The 15,001-nt window shown below is 40.1% G+C and overlaps 1 protein-coding gene across 2 annotated transcripts; it reads right to left on the reverse strand.

The window, feature by feature from the left end:
* Positions 1–396: 396 nt before the first annotated feature.
* Positions 397–12,338, reverse strand: COX6C (cytochrome c oxidase subunit 6C). 2 transcript variants are annotated; one of them, XM_008540526.2, is made up of 4 exons: positions 12,210–12,338; positions 11,069–11,196; positions 8,629–8,757; positions 397–525 (listed from the first exon to the last, which is right to left on the reverse strand). In XM_008540526.2, the coding sequence occupies exons 2-3, from the start codon at positions 11,180–11,182 to the stop codon at positions 8,644–8,646; spliced, it is 228 nt and encodes a 75-aa protein (XP_008538748.1). In that variant the 5' UTR covers positions 11,183–11,196; positions 12,210–12,338; the 3' UTR covers positions 397–525; positions 8,629–8,643. The 2 variants fall into 2 exon arrangements, with proteins under 2 accessions (XP_008538748.1, XP_008538749.1); XM_008540527.2 differs by lacking the exon at positions 12,210–12,338 and adding an exon at positions 12,065–12,204.
* Positions 12,339–15,001: the final 2,663 nt, after the last annotated feature.

The raw sequence follows: 15,001 nt of genomic DNA on the forward strand, positions 1-15,001 counted from the left end.
GACGCCCAAGGATTATGTCCTGTGTTGATTATGCTGGTTGAATCTGCAGATGGGGAATGTGTCAATATGGAGGTTTAAGGGACTTGAGCATCCTTGGATTCTTGTATGGGGGGGGGGATGTCCTGGAACCAATCCCCTGTGGATACCAAGGGATGACTGCAGTCATGTAGGCTCATGCAGGCCTTAAATCCATGGCCTAGGACTAAGAAACTGCACCTAGTGGTATCTCAGTGAAATGGACAAAACGGCAGAGCAATCAAAAATGTCCCAAAATGATGAAATTTATAATAGTGAAATCAAATTATCTTCATAAGGTTCATGAACACAGTTAAAATCTCTAATCAGTTCTGATGCAAGTGCCTTGAATTATATCAGTAAGAATAACTGAGCAAAGACTTACTGTCCATGTATTTCTTATTTATTTATCAAGAGAAACTATTCCTTAGCCCAAATATTGATGTTTCATAGTTCAGGAACACAGGTCAATGAGTGACAAACTTCCGTGGAACTCAACCCAAAGAAATTCTGTGGAGAAAAACATAGTGGCTAAGTTAATGACAAGCATTAAGTATCTCTTTTAATACCTCACCACCCCTGAGATCATCTGAGGTCTACTCCTACTAGTGGAGCCCACACTTTGCTCACTCACCATTAGCCCAGGAGAAGCCCAGTTGAGGCTGCCTGGGCTCTGGGTCCATTCTCCACCAAGCTTCCTGACCACTCTCTTTTCCATTTTGGGCATACCACATCTTACTCTGGTTTCTTGCTTTCATTTACCAACTTATGCTTTTTTCTTCTCTCTCAGGTCCACCCCCCTCCATTTCCTTCTCATACTCACATACTGTTCCTAGAATTAGCAGCCAATCTATTCTAAATGATATTTCTATTCCTACCTCCAAGTCTGATTTTCCTTACTGATTTTTAAACACAACTTCTTATAAATAAAGAAGATAAAAGTCTAACAAATATTAAAAATTAGCCTGTTAACATCTGATTATGAAATGTATACCCACTGTGGGAAATGTGAAAATTTCAAAGTTATGAGAAAACAGCAACGTCAAGATTCCACACAGAACTACTATTTTCTTGATCTTTAACCTCCACTTGTTTTTTCTATCCAATTTTTATTTAACATAGATCATCCTTTATATAAAACATTCTTAATTTTCTATTACATAATTTCTTCATGTTACTTTGTGAATATAATTCCTAATGGACCCAATAGTCCATAGTATGAAAAAAGCATAACTCCTTATCAATTTTCCAACCACTGGAAATAAAGTTCTATTTTTTTCTACTATTACTAGTAATACTGTGGCTACTTAGTGTATGGATCTATGTGCATTTCAGATATTTTCTTAAGATAAACAACTATAGAAATGGAATATTATAGAATAAGTCTTATATTAGGCAAAATTACTTATATTCAAAATTATCCTTGAGTCTTTTAGAAAACTGATCTTAAGTCCAATGCAGCAGGTCTCCCCCACCCCCTGTAACGTGGGAAGGAACACACACACACACACACACACACACACACACACCCACCCACCCACCCACCCACCCACCCACCAGCTGGAATTCTCATTCAGGATCAGCCTGCCTGGAAAAAACAGCAGATTCACATTTCCCTTGTCACATCAAACTCAGACTGAGATGGTCAACAGAATCTTTAATTCTACTTATGTTGTTCTATCTTGCTTTTTTGTTGACCTTGAATAAATTTAAATACATGAATGATAAGATTCCAGAGTATGAATACTTTCATCGGGTATGGGACACATGCTTTCAAGTCAATTTAGTGGATGACCTTTCATCAGCATGCAAGTCAGTCCCTTTCTAGACACAGAACCCTAATTTACACCATCCATAAGGCACAAGGACTTTGTGGATAAGACAGACCAAACCAGAATCCAGGGAAAGCCAACAAAATCACTAATAATGGACACTCAACTAAACTATAAAAGGTGTCAAATCCTTTTGTTTTTTTAAAGTACTTCTTAAAGTGTGATTTTCCTAATGCCAATCTAGCAATTAATAACAGCATAAAACGTGAAATAACCTGGAACATAAAAAAATAACTTCATACGTCAACAAGATGGTGGACTACAAAGCTCCAGACTCCTGTTCCCCCACAGAAAACGCAACAACATATGGACCAAAGTGTCTTTGTAAGAAATCTAGAAACCAGTTAAGAAGGTGCAGCAACCAAGCAAACACCTCAACAAGAAAAAGCTGCACTCAAGGCAGAAAATTTCATCGAATTTTTCCTCACCCTTGCCTCACACCCTCCTCAGTGCAGCACAGTGTGGTCAGGAGGAAACTGACCAATTCCTGGCTCCTCCCTCAGGACAGAAGGAAAAGAGTGGAATCTGCTTGCAACATTCCAACTTGTATGAGGGCTTCCCAAGGGACTGTTTTCTAGCTTGCCTTTCTCAGAGCACTGATGGGAACAGTGACATAGTTTAGATATGCTAAAAGCAGTGGTGGGTCCCATGACAGGAGAGATCTGCAGAGGGACTGCAGACTCATGGGCACCTATGGACAAGAGATTATGGGCAGAGGAATACAACAGACAGCTGATAAGGCTCCTAGAGGAAGCAGGGGCGAGACTCTTAAGGAAATTAACACTTAAAAGCAGCCAAGTATACATGGGATCTAGAAGCAAAGCACATGCAAGGGCTCAGGGAAGATGGATCCCCAGAAAACCTGAGCTTTTATGCCAGGCTGTTTGGTGAAGATCTTCCCATGCACAGAGCCAGTGTGCAAAGAATGGGAGAGGTGGCTGTTTATTTAAATGCCCAAATTTCAACAAAAGATCACAAGGTATAGAAAGAAAGAGGGAAACATGGCCCATTCAAAAGAATAAAATAAATCCCCAGAAACCAATACTAAAGAAACACATGCCTCCAACTTACTTGACAAAGATTTTAAAACTGTCTTAAATATGTTCAACAAGCTAAGGAGAACTCACACAGACAGCTAAACAAAATCAGGAAAACAATACATGAACAAACTGATAATATCAACAAAGAGAAATTATTAAAAAATCGAAATTCCAGAGCATAAAAATACAATAACTGAATTGAAAGCATCAGCAAACTTGAAAACAGTTCATTTGAACTACTGAGTCTCAGAAGCAAAAAGAAGCTTAAGGGACTTAGGGGACACCATCAAAAAGACCAATATACACATCATGGAAGTCGCAGAAGTAAGGAAGGGGCAGAGAACTTATTTGAAGAAACAATGGCCAAAAACTTCCCAAATTTGAGAAAAAGAAATGGATAAACAAATACAAGATATTACTTCGAAGTAGGATAAAGCCAAAGAGATCCACACCAAGACACATTATAATCAAACTGTAAAGAACCAAAGTCAATAGATCGTGAAAGCAATGAGAGAAAATTGATTCATCACCTACAAGGGAGCCTCTGTAAGGTTACCAGTGGATTTCTCAGCATAAACCTTGCAGGTCAGAAGGCTGTTGGATGATATATTTAAACTGCTCACAAAAAAACCCTGTCAACCAAGATTCTATATCCAGCAAAACTGTCCTTCAAAAATAGGAAGAAATTAAGACATTCCCAGATAAACAAAAGCTAATGGATAAGGAGTTCATTATCACTAGATGTTCAGTGGGAGTTCTTCAAGTGGAAACTAGACCATAACTTGAAGCCATGTGCAAATAAAAAGTTCTCCAGTAAAGGCAAATATATGGACAAATATAAAAGCCAGTATTATTATAACTGTTTCATAACTCCACTTTTAATTTTGTAGGATTTAAAAGCATAAAATAAATCTGTTAATAGGTAAACAACATATAAATACGTAATTTGTGGCATTAATAACAAAGTGGGGGTAACAAAGTTGTAAAAGAGTAGAATTTGTATATGTGATTAAAGTAAGTTATTATCAGTCTGAAGTAGACTGTTATAATTTTAGCATGTTTTATGTAATTCCCATGGTAACCACAAAGAAAATATCCATAGAATATACACAAAAGGAAATGAGAAGGGATTCAAAACACATCACTACAAAAAAAAATTAAACACAAAGGAAGGTATTAAGGGAAGAAATGAAGGACAAAAAAGCTCTAAGATATATAGAAACAATTAACAAAATAGCAATAGTATGTCTTTCTCTATAAGTAGTTACCTTAAATGGAAACTGATTAAACTCTCCAATCAAAAGACACAGACTGGCAGAATGGATACAAAACAGGATCCAACTATATGCTGTCTACAAGAGATTCACTTTAGATTTAAGGACATACACAGTTTGAAAGTGAAAGGATGGAAAAAGATATTCCACACAGTAAGAGAGCAAGGGTGGCTATACTACTATCAGACAAAATAGACTTTAATTCAGACAATGTCAGAAGAGACAAAGAACAATACTGTATAAAGATAAAGCAGTCAAGTGACCAATAAGATAGAACAGTTATAAATATATATGCACCAAACATCAGAGCTTCCAAATATATGAAGCAAACAGTAACAGAATTGAAGCAAGAAAGAGACAGCCCTACAGTAATAGTAGGCAACTTCAATACCCAACTTTTTCTGGCTAAAACCACAGAGATCATTAAGAAAATAGAGGACTTGAACAACACTACAGACCAAGTGGACTTAACAGATACAGAACGTTCTACCAAACAACAAAATAGACATTTTTCTCAAGTGCATATGGAACATTCTCCAGGACAGGCCATATATTAGGCCACAAAACAAGACTTAATAGATTTAAAACATACAAGCATCTTCTTTGATCACAGTAGAATGTAACTAGAAATCAATACCAGCAGGAAAACAGAAAAATCCGTAAATGTTAAAATTAAACAACATACTCTTTAACAACCAATGAGTCAAAGAGGCTATCACAAGGAAAATTTAAAAAGAAATAATCTGAAATCCACAACTGAAGTTAACACCTAAAAGCTAGAAAAGGAAAAGCAAATTAAACCTGAAACTAGCAGAAGGAAGGAAACAAAGATTAGAGATAAACAAAACAAAGAATAGGAAAATAGAGATAAATCAACAAAATCAAGAGGTGCTTATCTGTAAAAATCAATACAGACATGCACTGCATAACAACATTTCAGTCAAGGACAGACTGCATATCCAACACTGGTGCCATAAGATTAGTACCATATAGTCTAGGTGTGTAGTCAGCTATATATCATCTAGCTTTGCGTTAAGTACATTCTATAATGCCTGCACAACAATGAAATCACCTAATGACACATTCTCAGATCATACCCCTATCATTGAGTAACGCCTGACTGTATTGGCAAACCTTAGCCAGACCAACTAAGAAAGGGAGAAGATTCAAATAACTAAAAACAGAAATCAAGAGAGGATATTATAACTGATTTTACAGAAATAAAAAGAATTATAAAAATACTATAAACAACTGTACATCAAGTTAGATAACATACATGAAATGGATTAATTCCTAGAAACACACAACCTACCAAGAAATGAATCAGGAAGAAACAGATGACATAAACAGACCTATAATTAGTAGGGAGATTGAATCAGCAATCAAAAACCTCACAACTTGCAGCCCGGTGGCGTAGCAGTTAAGTTTGAACGTTCTGCTTTGGCAGCCTGGGGTTCACCAGTTCAGATCCTGGGCACAGACACAGGTACCACTAATCAAGCTATGCTATGGCAAGCATCCCACGTATAAAATAGAGGAAAAAGGGCACAGGGCTAATGCTCCTTAAAAAAAGAAAACCTCACAACAAAGAAAAGCCTAGGATTAGATGGCTTCACAAGTAAATTCCACTAAACTTCTAAAGAATTAACAGCAATCCTCCTCAAGCTCTTCCAAAAGAACTGTAGAGGAAGAACACTTCCAAATTCACTGTATGTATTGTGTGTGTGTATATTTTTTTTTCTGTGTTTTAACATGTTTTGACATCTTGAAGAACATTTCTGGGGTGGGGAGAGATGGCCCCTACCATGTTTCCTAAGCCTCTGTCTACTCTTGTGGCCACACCTGATTGACCATCTCATTAAGGAATGCAAAACACTCTACAAGGCCAGCATTACTCTGATACCCAAGCCAGACAAAGAAAACTATAAAACAATATCCCTGATAAATATACATGCAAAAACTCTTAACAAACAGAATTCAACAGCTCTTGAAGAAGGTTATACACCATGACCAAGTCGGAACTATTCCTGGAATACAAGGATGATTAAACACACGAAAATCGATGAAATACACCACAGAAGAAAGGCAAAAACCACAAGATCATCACAATTGATAAAAGCGTTTGAAAAATTCAATACCTTTTCATGATAACAATTATCATGAAACAAATTAGGGAGAGAAGGAAACTACCTTAACATAATAAAGGCCATATATGAAATGCCCACAACTAATATCATACCCAATGATGAAAGACTGAAAGCTTTTCCTCTAAGATCAGGAAAAAGACAAGGATGCCCACTCTTACCACTTCTATTCAACATGGTACTTGAAGTCCTAGCCATAGCAATTAGGTAAGAAAAATAAATAAAAGACATCCAAATTGGAAAGGAAGAAGAAAAACTATCTCTGTTTGCAGAAGACCAGATCTTAAAGAACCCTAAAGATTCCACAGAAAAAAACTGTTAGAATAAACTCAAACAAAATTATAGGATACAAAATCAACACATGAAAATCAGTTGCATTTCTACACACTAAAAATGAAGAATCAGAAAAGAAAACAATTCCAATTACAATAGCATTAAAAAGAATACTAAGAATAAACTTAACCAAAGAGGCAAAAGACTGGTATACTGAAAACTATAAAACATTGCTGAAAGAAATTAAAGACACAAATAAATGGAAAGACATTGCATGTTCATGGACTGGAATACTTATAATTATTAGGATGTCCATACTAAAAGTGATCTACATCTATAATGCAATCTCTATCAAAATCCCAACAGTATTTCTGCAGAAATAGAAACATTCATGCTAAAATTCTTATAGACTATCAAGGGATCCTGACAAAACCATCTTGAAAAAGAAGACGAAGTTGGAAGACTAACACTTCCTGATTTCAAAACTTACTATAAAGCTCAACAGATCAGAGACCTAAAAGTGAAAGATAAAACTCGTAAAAGAAAACAAAAAAAGCTTTATAACATTGGATTTGGCAATGATTTCTTGGATATGACATTAAAAGCACAAGCAATAAAAGAATTACATAAATTAGACTCCATCAAAGTTTAAAATTTCTGTGCAAAGGATACAATCAACAGAGTGAAAAGGCAATCTCACAGAATGGGAAAAAATATTCGCAAATCATATATCTGACAAGGCGTTTAAAGAACTCCTACAACTCAACAACAACAAAAAACCAATCAGTTTAAAGATGGGGAAAGGACTTAACAGATATTCCCCCAAAGAGGATATACAAACAGTCAAAAAGAACAAGAAAACACAATCAACATCATTAACCACTAGGGAAATGCAAATGAAAACCAAAATGATACACCATCTCATACCCGTTAGGACGGCTCCTATTTAAAAAAAAAAAAAAAGAGAGAGAACAAGTGTTAACAGGGATGTGGAGAAACTGGAACCCTTGTGCACTGCTGGTAGAATGTAAAATGGTGCAGCTGCTATGTAAAATAGGATGGCGGTTCCTTAAAAAACTAAAAATAGAACTACTATATGATCCAACAATTCCACTTCTGGGTATATACTCAAAGTACTGAAAGTAGGGTCTCAAAGAGCCATTTGCACACATCATAGCAGCATTATTCACAAAATTCAAAAGGTGAAAGCAATCCAAGTGTCCACTAACAGATGAATACAGTCATGCACGGCATAACGCCATCACGGTCAGCAACACACCACATATACAACAGTGGTCCCATAAGATTACTACCATATAACCTAGGTGTGTAGTAAGCTATACCATCTAGGTTTATGTAAGTACACTCTGATGTTCACACAACAAAGAAATCACCTAATGATGCATTTTTCAGACTGTATCCCCAACATTAAGCAATGCATGGCTGTAAACAAAATATGGTATATACATAAAGTGAAGTATTATTTACCCTTAAAAAGGAAATTCTGACAGATGCTGTAATGGATGAACCTTGAGGACATTACATTAAGTGAAATAAGCCAGTCACAAAAAGACAAATACTGATGATTCCACTTACATGAGGTAACTAGTCAAATTCATAAGAAAGGACAATGGTGGCTGGCATGCAATAGAAGGAAATGGGAGGGTTGTTTAATGAGTACAGTTTGTTTTGCAAGATGATAAGAGTTCTGAAGATTGGCTGTACAACAATGTGAATGTACTCGACAATAACGAACTGTACATTTAAAAATAGTTAAGACAGGGGGCCAGCCCTGTGGCCTAGTGGTTAAATTCTGCACACTCCACTTCGGGGGCCCAGGTTCAGTTCCTGGGCATGGACCTACACCACTTGTTGGCGGCCATGCAACATACCAACATATAAAATAGAGGAAGATTGGCACCGTTGTTAGCTCAAGGCGAATATTCCTCAGCAAAGGGAAAAAGACAGTTAAGACAGTAAATTTTATGTTATGTGTATTTTACCACAATTTAAAAAAATTCTAAACAGTAACTTCAAATAGCCATATTACCTTTATATTCCAAAATCACTTTGCACTCTGAAAGATACCAGCCTTCCTCATCTCCTCAAAATCTTTCATGGAATCATAATTTCTGTAGAAATCTGCATATGCTTTCTTTCTCGGTTCAGCCACAGCAAACTAAAAAGTAACATATTCCATTAGAACTTATTTTTTAGATTATTAGAAACAATACTAAAGACAACATAAATCACAATACATTATGTGTGTGTTCACCTTTAACTTGAACCCTCTATTTCCTAAAACAAACGGTGGAGGCACTGAGACAGATGCAAGGAAAGAAAAAGCAGCCTTAGGGAAACTACTTAGCAAGAGGAGCCCTCCTTGCCTAGGGATGGATTTTGTTGCGTGGGTGGGTGGGTGTTGGGGGGGTGTGTACAGACTGGTAAGAGCCAAAGGGAGACACCCAGAAAGCTAAAAGATTTAGGGAGAAGGTAGACTGCAGCCTTCCCTCTGGCCAAAGCTAAATATTTCCACAGCTGAGACCAGCTAAAATATTCTGATTCAATTTAAGTTATACTATTAATTTCAAAGGAGTCTGAGATTGATTCTGTAACCATGTGCCTCTGAAAGGCACAGAAGCTTTCTATCTGGCAAGAGCCCTGGGTGATTTAGACTTCAACGTTAAGCCCTTAGAATAGACACTGACCTGTTTTACACATGAGGAAAAGGACTCAGAGTTTAAGTGACTTGATTAAGGGCTAGGGAGAAGCACTAGTTGGTAGGTGGCTCAACCAGGATTCACACACAGGTCTGTCATCTGGCAAAGGTTTTATTCTCCAGAAAACACTGCCTAAAAGATTTCAATGTGTGTATTATAATCTAAATTCAAATCCCATCCTGCATATAAAAACCAGTAAAAAATTCTTCTGGGGCCGGCCCGGTGGCACAGTGGTTAAATTCACACGTTCCGCTTCTCAGTGGCCTGGGGTTCATCAGTTTGGATCCCGGGTGTGGACATGGCACTGCTTGGCAAGCCATGCTGTCGTAGGTGTCCCACATATAAAGTAGAGGAAGATGGGCATGGATGTTAGCTCAGGGCCAGCCTTCCTCAGCAAAAAGAGGTGGATTGGCAGTAGTTAGTTCAGGGCTAATCTTCCTCAAAAGAAAAAAAAAATTCCTCCTAGTGCCAATCCACATCAGTTAAGGTGCTGCAGAAACATGGAATCATGATACTTCATCTTAACACAGCAAGAGCCTTCCATCTGGCCAGTTTTACCGCTTCACCTATTTGAATTCCCAACTTCTTCCAGTAAAACCAAGAGGCATAAGCCCCACTGCAACCCTCTGAACAAGGTCTGCTCGGACCCATTACCTACCTACAAAGCAACTGTGAGCATTCTGTCATAACAAGAAAAATATTTTTTGTTTTAAAAACATTGAACACTAAGGCAGAGAGAAATAACATAAAAGGCTCAGTCAACAAACCCAAGAAATAAAAGCAAATGAATTTTATATTTTTTTAATTTATACGAGATACCTAGAGTAGTTAAAATCAAAGACAGAAAGCAAAACTGTGGTTCCGCGGGGTGGGGATGGGGAGTGGGGAATGGAAGGTTATTGTTTAACGGATACAGAGTTTCAGTTTTACAAGACGAAAAGTCACGGAGATGGTGACGGTTGCACAATATTATGAATGTATTTAATACCACTGAACTGCACACTTTAATATTTGTTAAATTTTATGTGTATTTTACAATTTAAAAAAACTTATTAAAAAAACCAAAAGGCACAACACTAAAATCCATAGAAAGCACAGAGTTAAAATGCAACTCTGTGGCAACAATTCTTCAAGGTGCCAAACAGAACTACTGCCTTCCCCATCCCTCTGCTTAAATAAAACAATTATAGCCTGTGCTATGAGCTGAACTTTCTCTCCCAAAATTCGTGTGAAGTCTTAATCCCCCAGCACCTCAGAATGTAACAGTATTTAGAGATAAAGTCTTTAAAGAGGTAATAAAGTTAAAACGAGGTCTTTGGCGTGGGTCTTAATCCAGTACGACTAGCATCCTGATAAAAGAAAATCCAGACAGACACAGGCTAAGACACAGAGGACCATCTGAAGACACAAGGAGAAGCCAGCCATCTACAAGCCAAGCCAGAGGCCTCAGAAGAAATCCACCCTGCAGCCACCTTGATCTGAGATCTCCAGCCTCTCAAACAAACAATGAATTTCTGCTGTTTAAGCCACCCAGTTTGTGGTACTTTGTCATGGCAGCCCTAGCTTCATTTACCGAAGGACAAGCTATCCCAGGAATATGAAGTACTTTCCTGTCACACTGAGGTGAGTGGAGGAAAGGTAAGTGGAAGGAGGCATACTAAAGAGGGAGTTCCTTTAAAAGACTCTAAACTATTTATGAAAATAAAATACATTTTTAAATTTAAAAGACATATTTGGGCCATACGCAGAGTAAAAATCAAACATACATACCTTATAGAAAGTTGCAACACTCAAGGATACAATGAATGCTCCAACGATGTGAAATCGCAGACGCTTGGCCAGAAGGCCACGCATCTGGGGTTTCGTCAAAGCACTGGAAGCCATGGTAGTTATTCCCCCTGGTAGGTAAAATAGTAAGAAAAGAGAAGTCTTAGAACATAGTAAGATATCTAAAGAATTCTGCCGCATAATGTATTTATTACCTAGAAAGGCAGAGGGAGGATAGGCGACGGCCTCCTCCCACAAAGCCTAACGTGTTTAAAGCTCAGCCTGCTTCCTCGTTTTCCCCTCTCACAGACGGAACGACCACCCTAAATAAGCGAGAGAACTGCGGCCGCGACAGTAACCGCGGAGCAGAAACTACCAACAAGACTCCCCCAGACCCAGGAAGCTGGGCAGCGGCTCTAGACCGACAAGCGCCAATGCACTTACAGCTTTTAATCTTCCAGACACCCCTGAGACAGTCATCATTCCCATTTTACTGATGACAAAACTGGGGCACACGAAAGTTATGTCACTTGTCCAAGGCCACGCGGTAAAGGATTACAAGCGGGCCAGGAGGCCCAGTGAGCGGCGGCGCGGGCCGAGCCTGCAGACTCCGGCTAACGCGGCGGCGGGCAGGGCCGGAAAGGAGGCCGCGGCGGGACGGCCCTTCCCTCCCGCCACAGGCACGGCTGCCCTTCTCCAGCTTCCCTCGTGGAGTCACAAACGCTGGCGCACAGCTAACGCCGCCGAGCGCCGGCCCCTACGCCTCGAGGCAGGCTGAGGAGGAAACCCCTACTCCTTTTCCGCGGGTGAAAACAGGGGCCAGACGGGCCAAATGACCTAAGCAAGGTCACAGTGACTAGGGGGAAACGCAGCGGGAAGTGGGCCGAGGCCGGCCGCCTCCGCAGCCCGGTAGGTTCCTCGAGGCCCCCGCAGCCCACTTGGCTCCTGGGGGCCCCGCCGCCAGCCCGCCGCCCTCCTGAGGTCGCGGTGGGGGCGTACAGGGGTCGACGCAGCCGAGAGGTCCGAGGTTCCTCGACCACAGAGATGCAGTCACGACTCAGCTCCACGGCAGACTGAGAGCAGGGAGCGGGAGGTGGCGGTTATGGTTCGGGCGTCCCCGAACGAAGGACGCAACACAGCTCACCTTAACACCGGCGTCCTTCCTGACTGACGGAGAAATGGACGACTCTGCGGCAGCGCGCAGGCGCAGAAGGAGAGCGAACGCAGAGGACCCAGCAACGGTAGCCGAAAGAGCTCAAGAGACCTGCAGCGCGCTTCACACCAGTCCGCTGAAGTTCACCACTAGTTAGCTTGCCTGGGTGACCTTCAATTTAGGTTACCTTCTGAGTGGGTTTCCTTAGTATGTTGGAGAAATTAATCTTGCTCATATACAGAATTAATATGAATTTATTAGAGAATTCGAAGGTATTTAATATGTGAATTAAAAAAAAATAATTCTCTACAAATAGAATACAAATCATCCTGGGCTCATAGATTGCCGGAACCATGTGCACAAGCTGACATTTTCATTATAACTACCCTTATGAGAATAACCGCTTGGTTTGGGTAAAGGGTGAATAAGACAGCAGAGTTCTAGGAGCTCAGAGCCCAGCAGATGAGACGGACGTAAACAGATGACTACAAATCCCAAGCGGTGGGTGCCACCCCAGAGACCTGACCCAGCTACTGCAGAAGCAATTACCTACCTGGCAGAGTTGAGCAAGTGTTGATGGAAGTATTTGATGAGATTTTTAGTAAAAGACAAGTGTTTTAAAGGAAGACAACTGGAAGTTTATGGAAAGTGGTATGTAAGCTGACAAGACATTTTTCACATATTGAGGTATATGGGGTAGCTATTTGGGTTCAAAACTGATTTAGATTGAACTAAAGGAGCCTAATTTATGACCTATCAAACATACGTTGTACATCTGCTTTAACCATTTAAGAATGCACTCTCTCAAAATAAGAATGCATACTTCCCCTCCTCTGCCCTATAGGTAACGCCCATATTAGTCCTTTTCCGAGCCTCAGGGTCCTGTTGATCTGCTAATTTGCAACTGAATACCTCTTAGAAACTTTGATGAATATGCTTCCTGGGTGTATTTAATATATATTCTTTGTTCTAAAAAGGTATAAGACTACTGAAAATGGTGCTTCTCTGGAACACTTTCTTCCTTTGTGGAAACTGTCTTCCTGGATTATAATCCACACCCTGGCTCAAGGAAAACTCACTCTTTCCCTCTTATCTATAGAATGGTTATTGGTTATTTTGTGTCAATAGGGGCTTGGTTATCATTGAAATAACCTAGATTTATATGATGTTGAGTCAACTCAGCAAGCACTGTGGAAGGTACACTGGGACACAGAAGATAGTGATATTGATTCAACTTATATTGATTAAGCATTTACTATGTACGAGGCTCTGCTATATAGTAGGACAGATCTTCAAGGAAGTGTGTTCTTGTCAGGAAGTCTTTATCCTCAACTTGTCAACACTCTGGGAAGTGAAAACTTTCAGCCACACAGAAAAGGTGCTAATTGAGGGCCAAAGTGGGTTTGTACCTCGACAATGCTTTTTTCAGCCCTCTTAACAAGGGCCTACCCAGCTAAAAATCTTTACATGGGATTTGCTCCCATTTCCTTTCCATCCCCTCTCCCATGATTGACCCAGAGAACAAGCAGTAAATTTCAGAGTTCACAGGGATTGATTGCTATGTGTTAAATCATCAGGGAAAGCTTCAAGGAACTCATGGAAGAGATGGAAGCAGAACTGAGTCTCAGTCTAATTGAGAGGCCTAGAGAAGTGGAGAAATCTAAGAAACAACATTGGTCATGAGAATGTGGCAACAATAGACACGCTCAGGGAAGAAAGCCTGGCCTGGATAGAGTGCTGAGTGGGTTGTTTGGGAACACCGGATGGGTAGACAAGCACAGGGCCAATCACAATAACCCGTGGTGAATGACCTGAATAGAACCTGAATGATAAGGGTAAACAGAGGGGAGGGCATATGTGGGTTCTGTTCTAGAGCCTAACAGACCTGGATTTAAGTGCCAGCCCATAACCTTCTGGCTGGCAAATTTCTTTTTCTTCTTCTTCTTATCCCCAAAGTACCCCAGTACATAGTTGTATACTCTAGTTGTAGGTCCTCTGGTTCTGCTATGTAGGACACTGCCTCAGCATGGCTTGACGAGTGGTGCTACGTCCATGCCTAGGATCTGAACCAGCGAGGCCCTGGGTCACAGAAGCGAAGCAAGAGAATTTAGCCAGTTGGCCATGAGCCGGCCCCTAGCTGGCAAATTTCTTAATCTTTCTAAGTCTGCTTTCTCCTCTCTAAAATGTTACCCATTTTTACTTTGTTGGGTTGTAGTGCAAATTAAATGAGATAACGCATGCATGTATAGTGCTTGGCAAACATTCTAAATATGCATTCCTCCCTCTCTCTTTTTTGCTTGCCCTGAATTTCTTTCTTCCTCCTTCTAATAGCAGTACTTGATTGTCCTCCCAGGAACCAACCCTTCCCCACTTCCAGCCATGTGGTTCTAGAAGAGCCAAACCCTATTCCAGTTGGGCATATCACCCAAAAGTAGCCAAACAATGTAGCCCATCCCCTTGGCCACAGCAATTTGCTGGGGATGGGCACTGGACTCTGGACAGGCCAGTGAAACTCAATTCTACAACTTCTGTTAAAAGTATTGGGGGGAGCCAGCCCCGTGGCCGAGTGGTTAAGTTTGCACACTCCGCTTTGGCGGCCCAGGGTTTCACTGGTTCAGATCCTGGGCGTGGACATGGCACCACTCATCAAGCCATGCTGAGGTGGCATCCCACATGCCACAACTAGAAGGACCCACAACTAAAATATACAACTATGTACCAGGGGGCTTTGGGGAGAAAAAGGAAAAATAAAATCTTAAAAAAAAAAAAAAAACTACTGGGAA

Source organism: Equus przewalskii, chromosome 8 (genome assembly GCF_037783145.1).
Source record: "Equus przewalskii isolate Varuska chromosome 8, EquPr2, whole genome shotgun sequence".
Classification (NCBI taxonomy): Eukaryota; Metazoa; Chordata; class Mammalia; order Perissodactyla; family Equidae; genus Equus; species Equus przewalskii.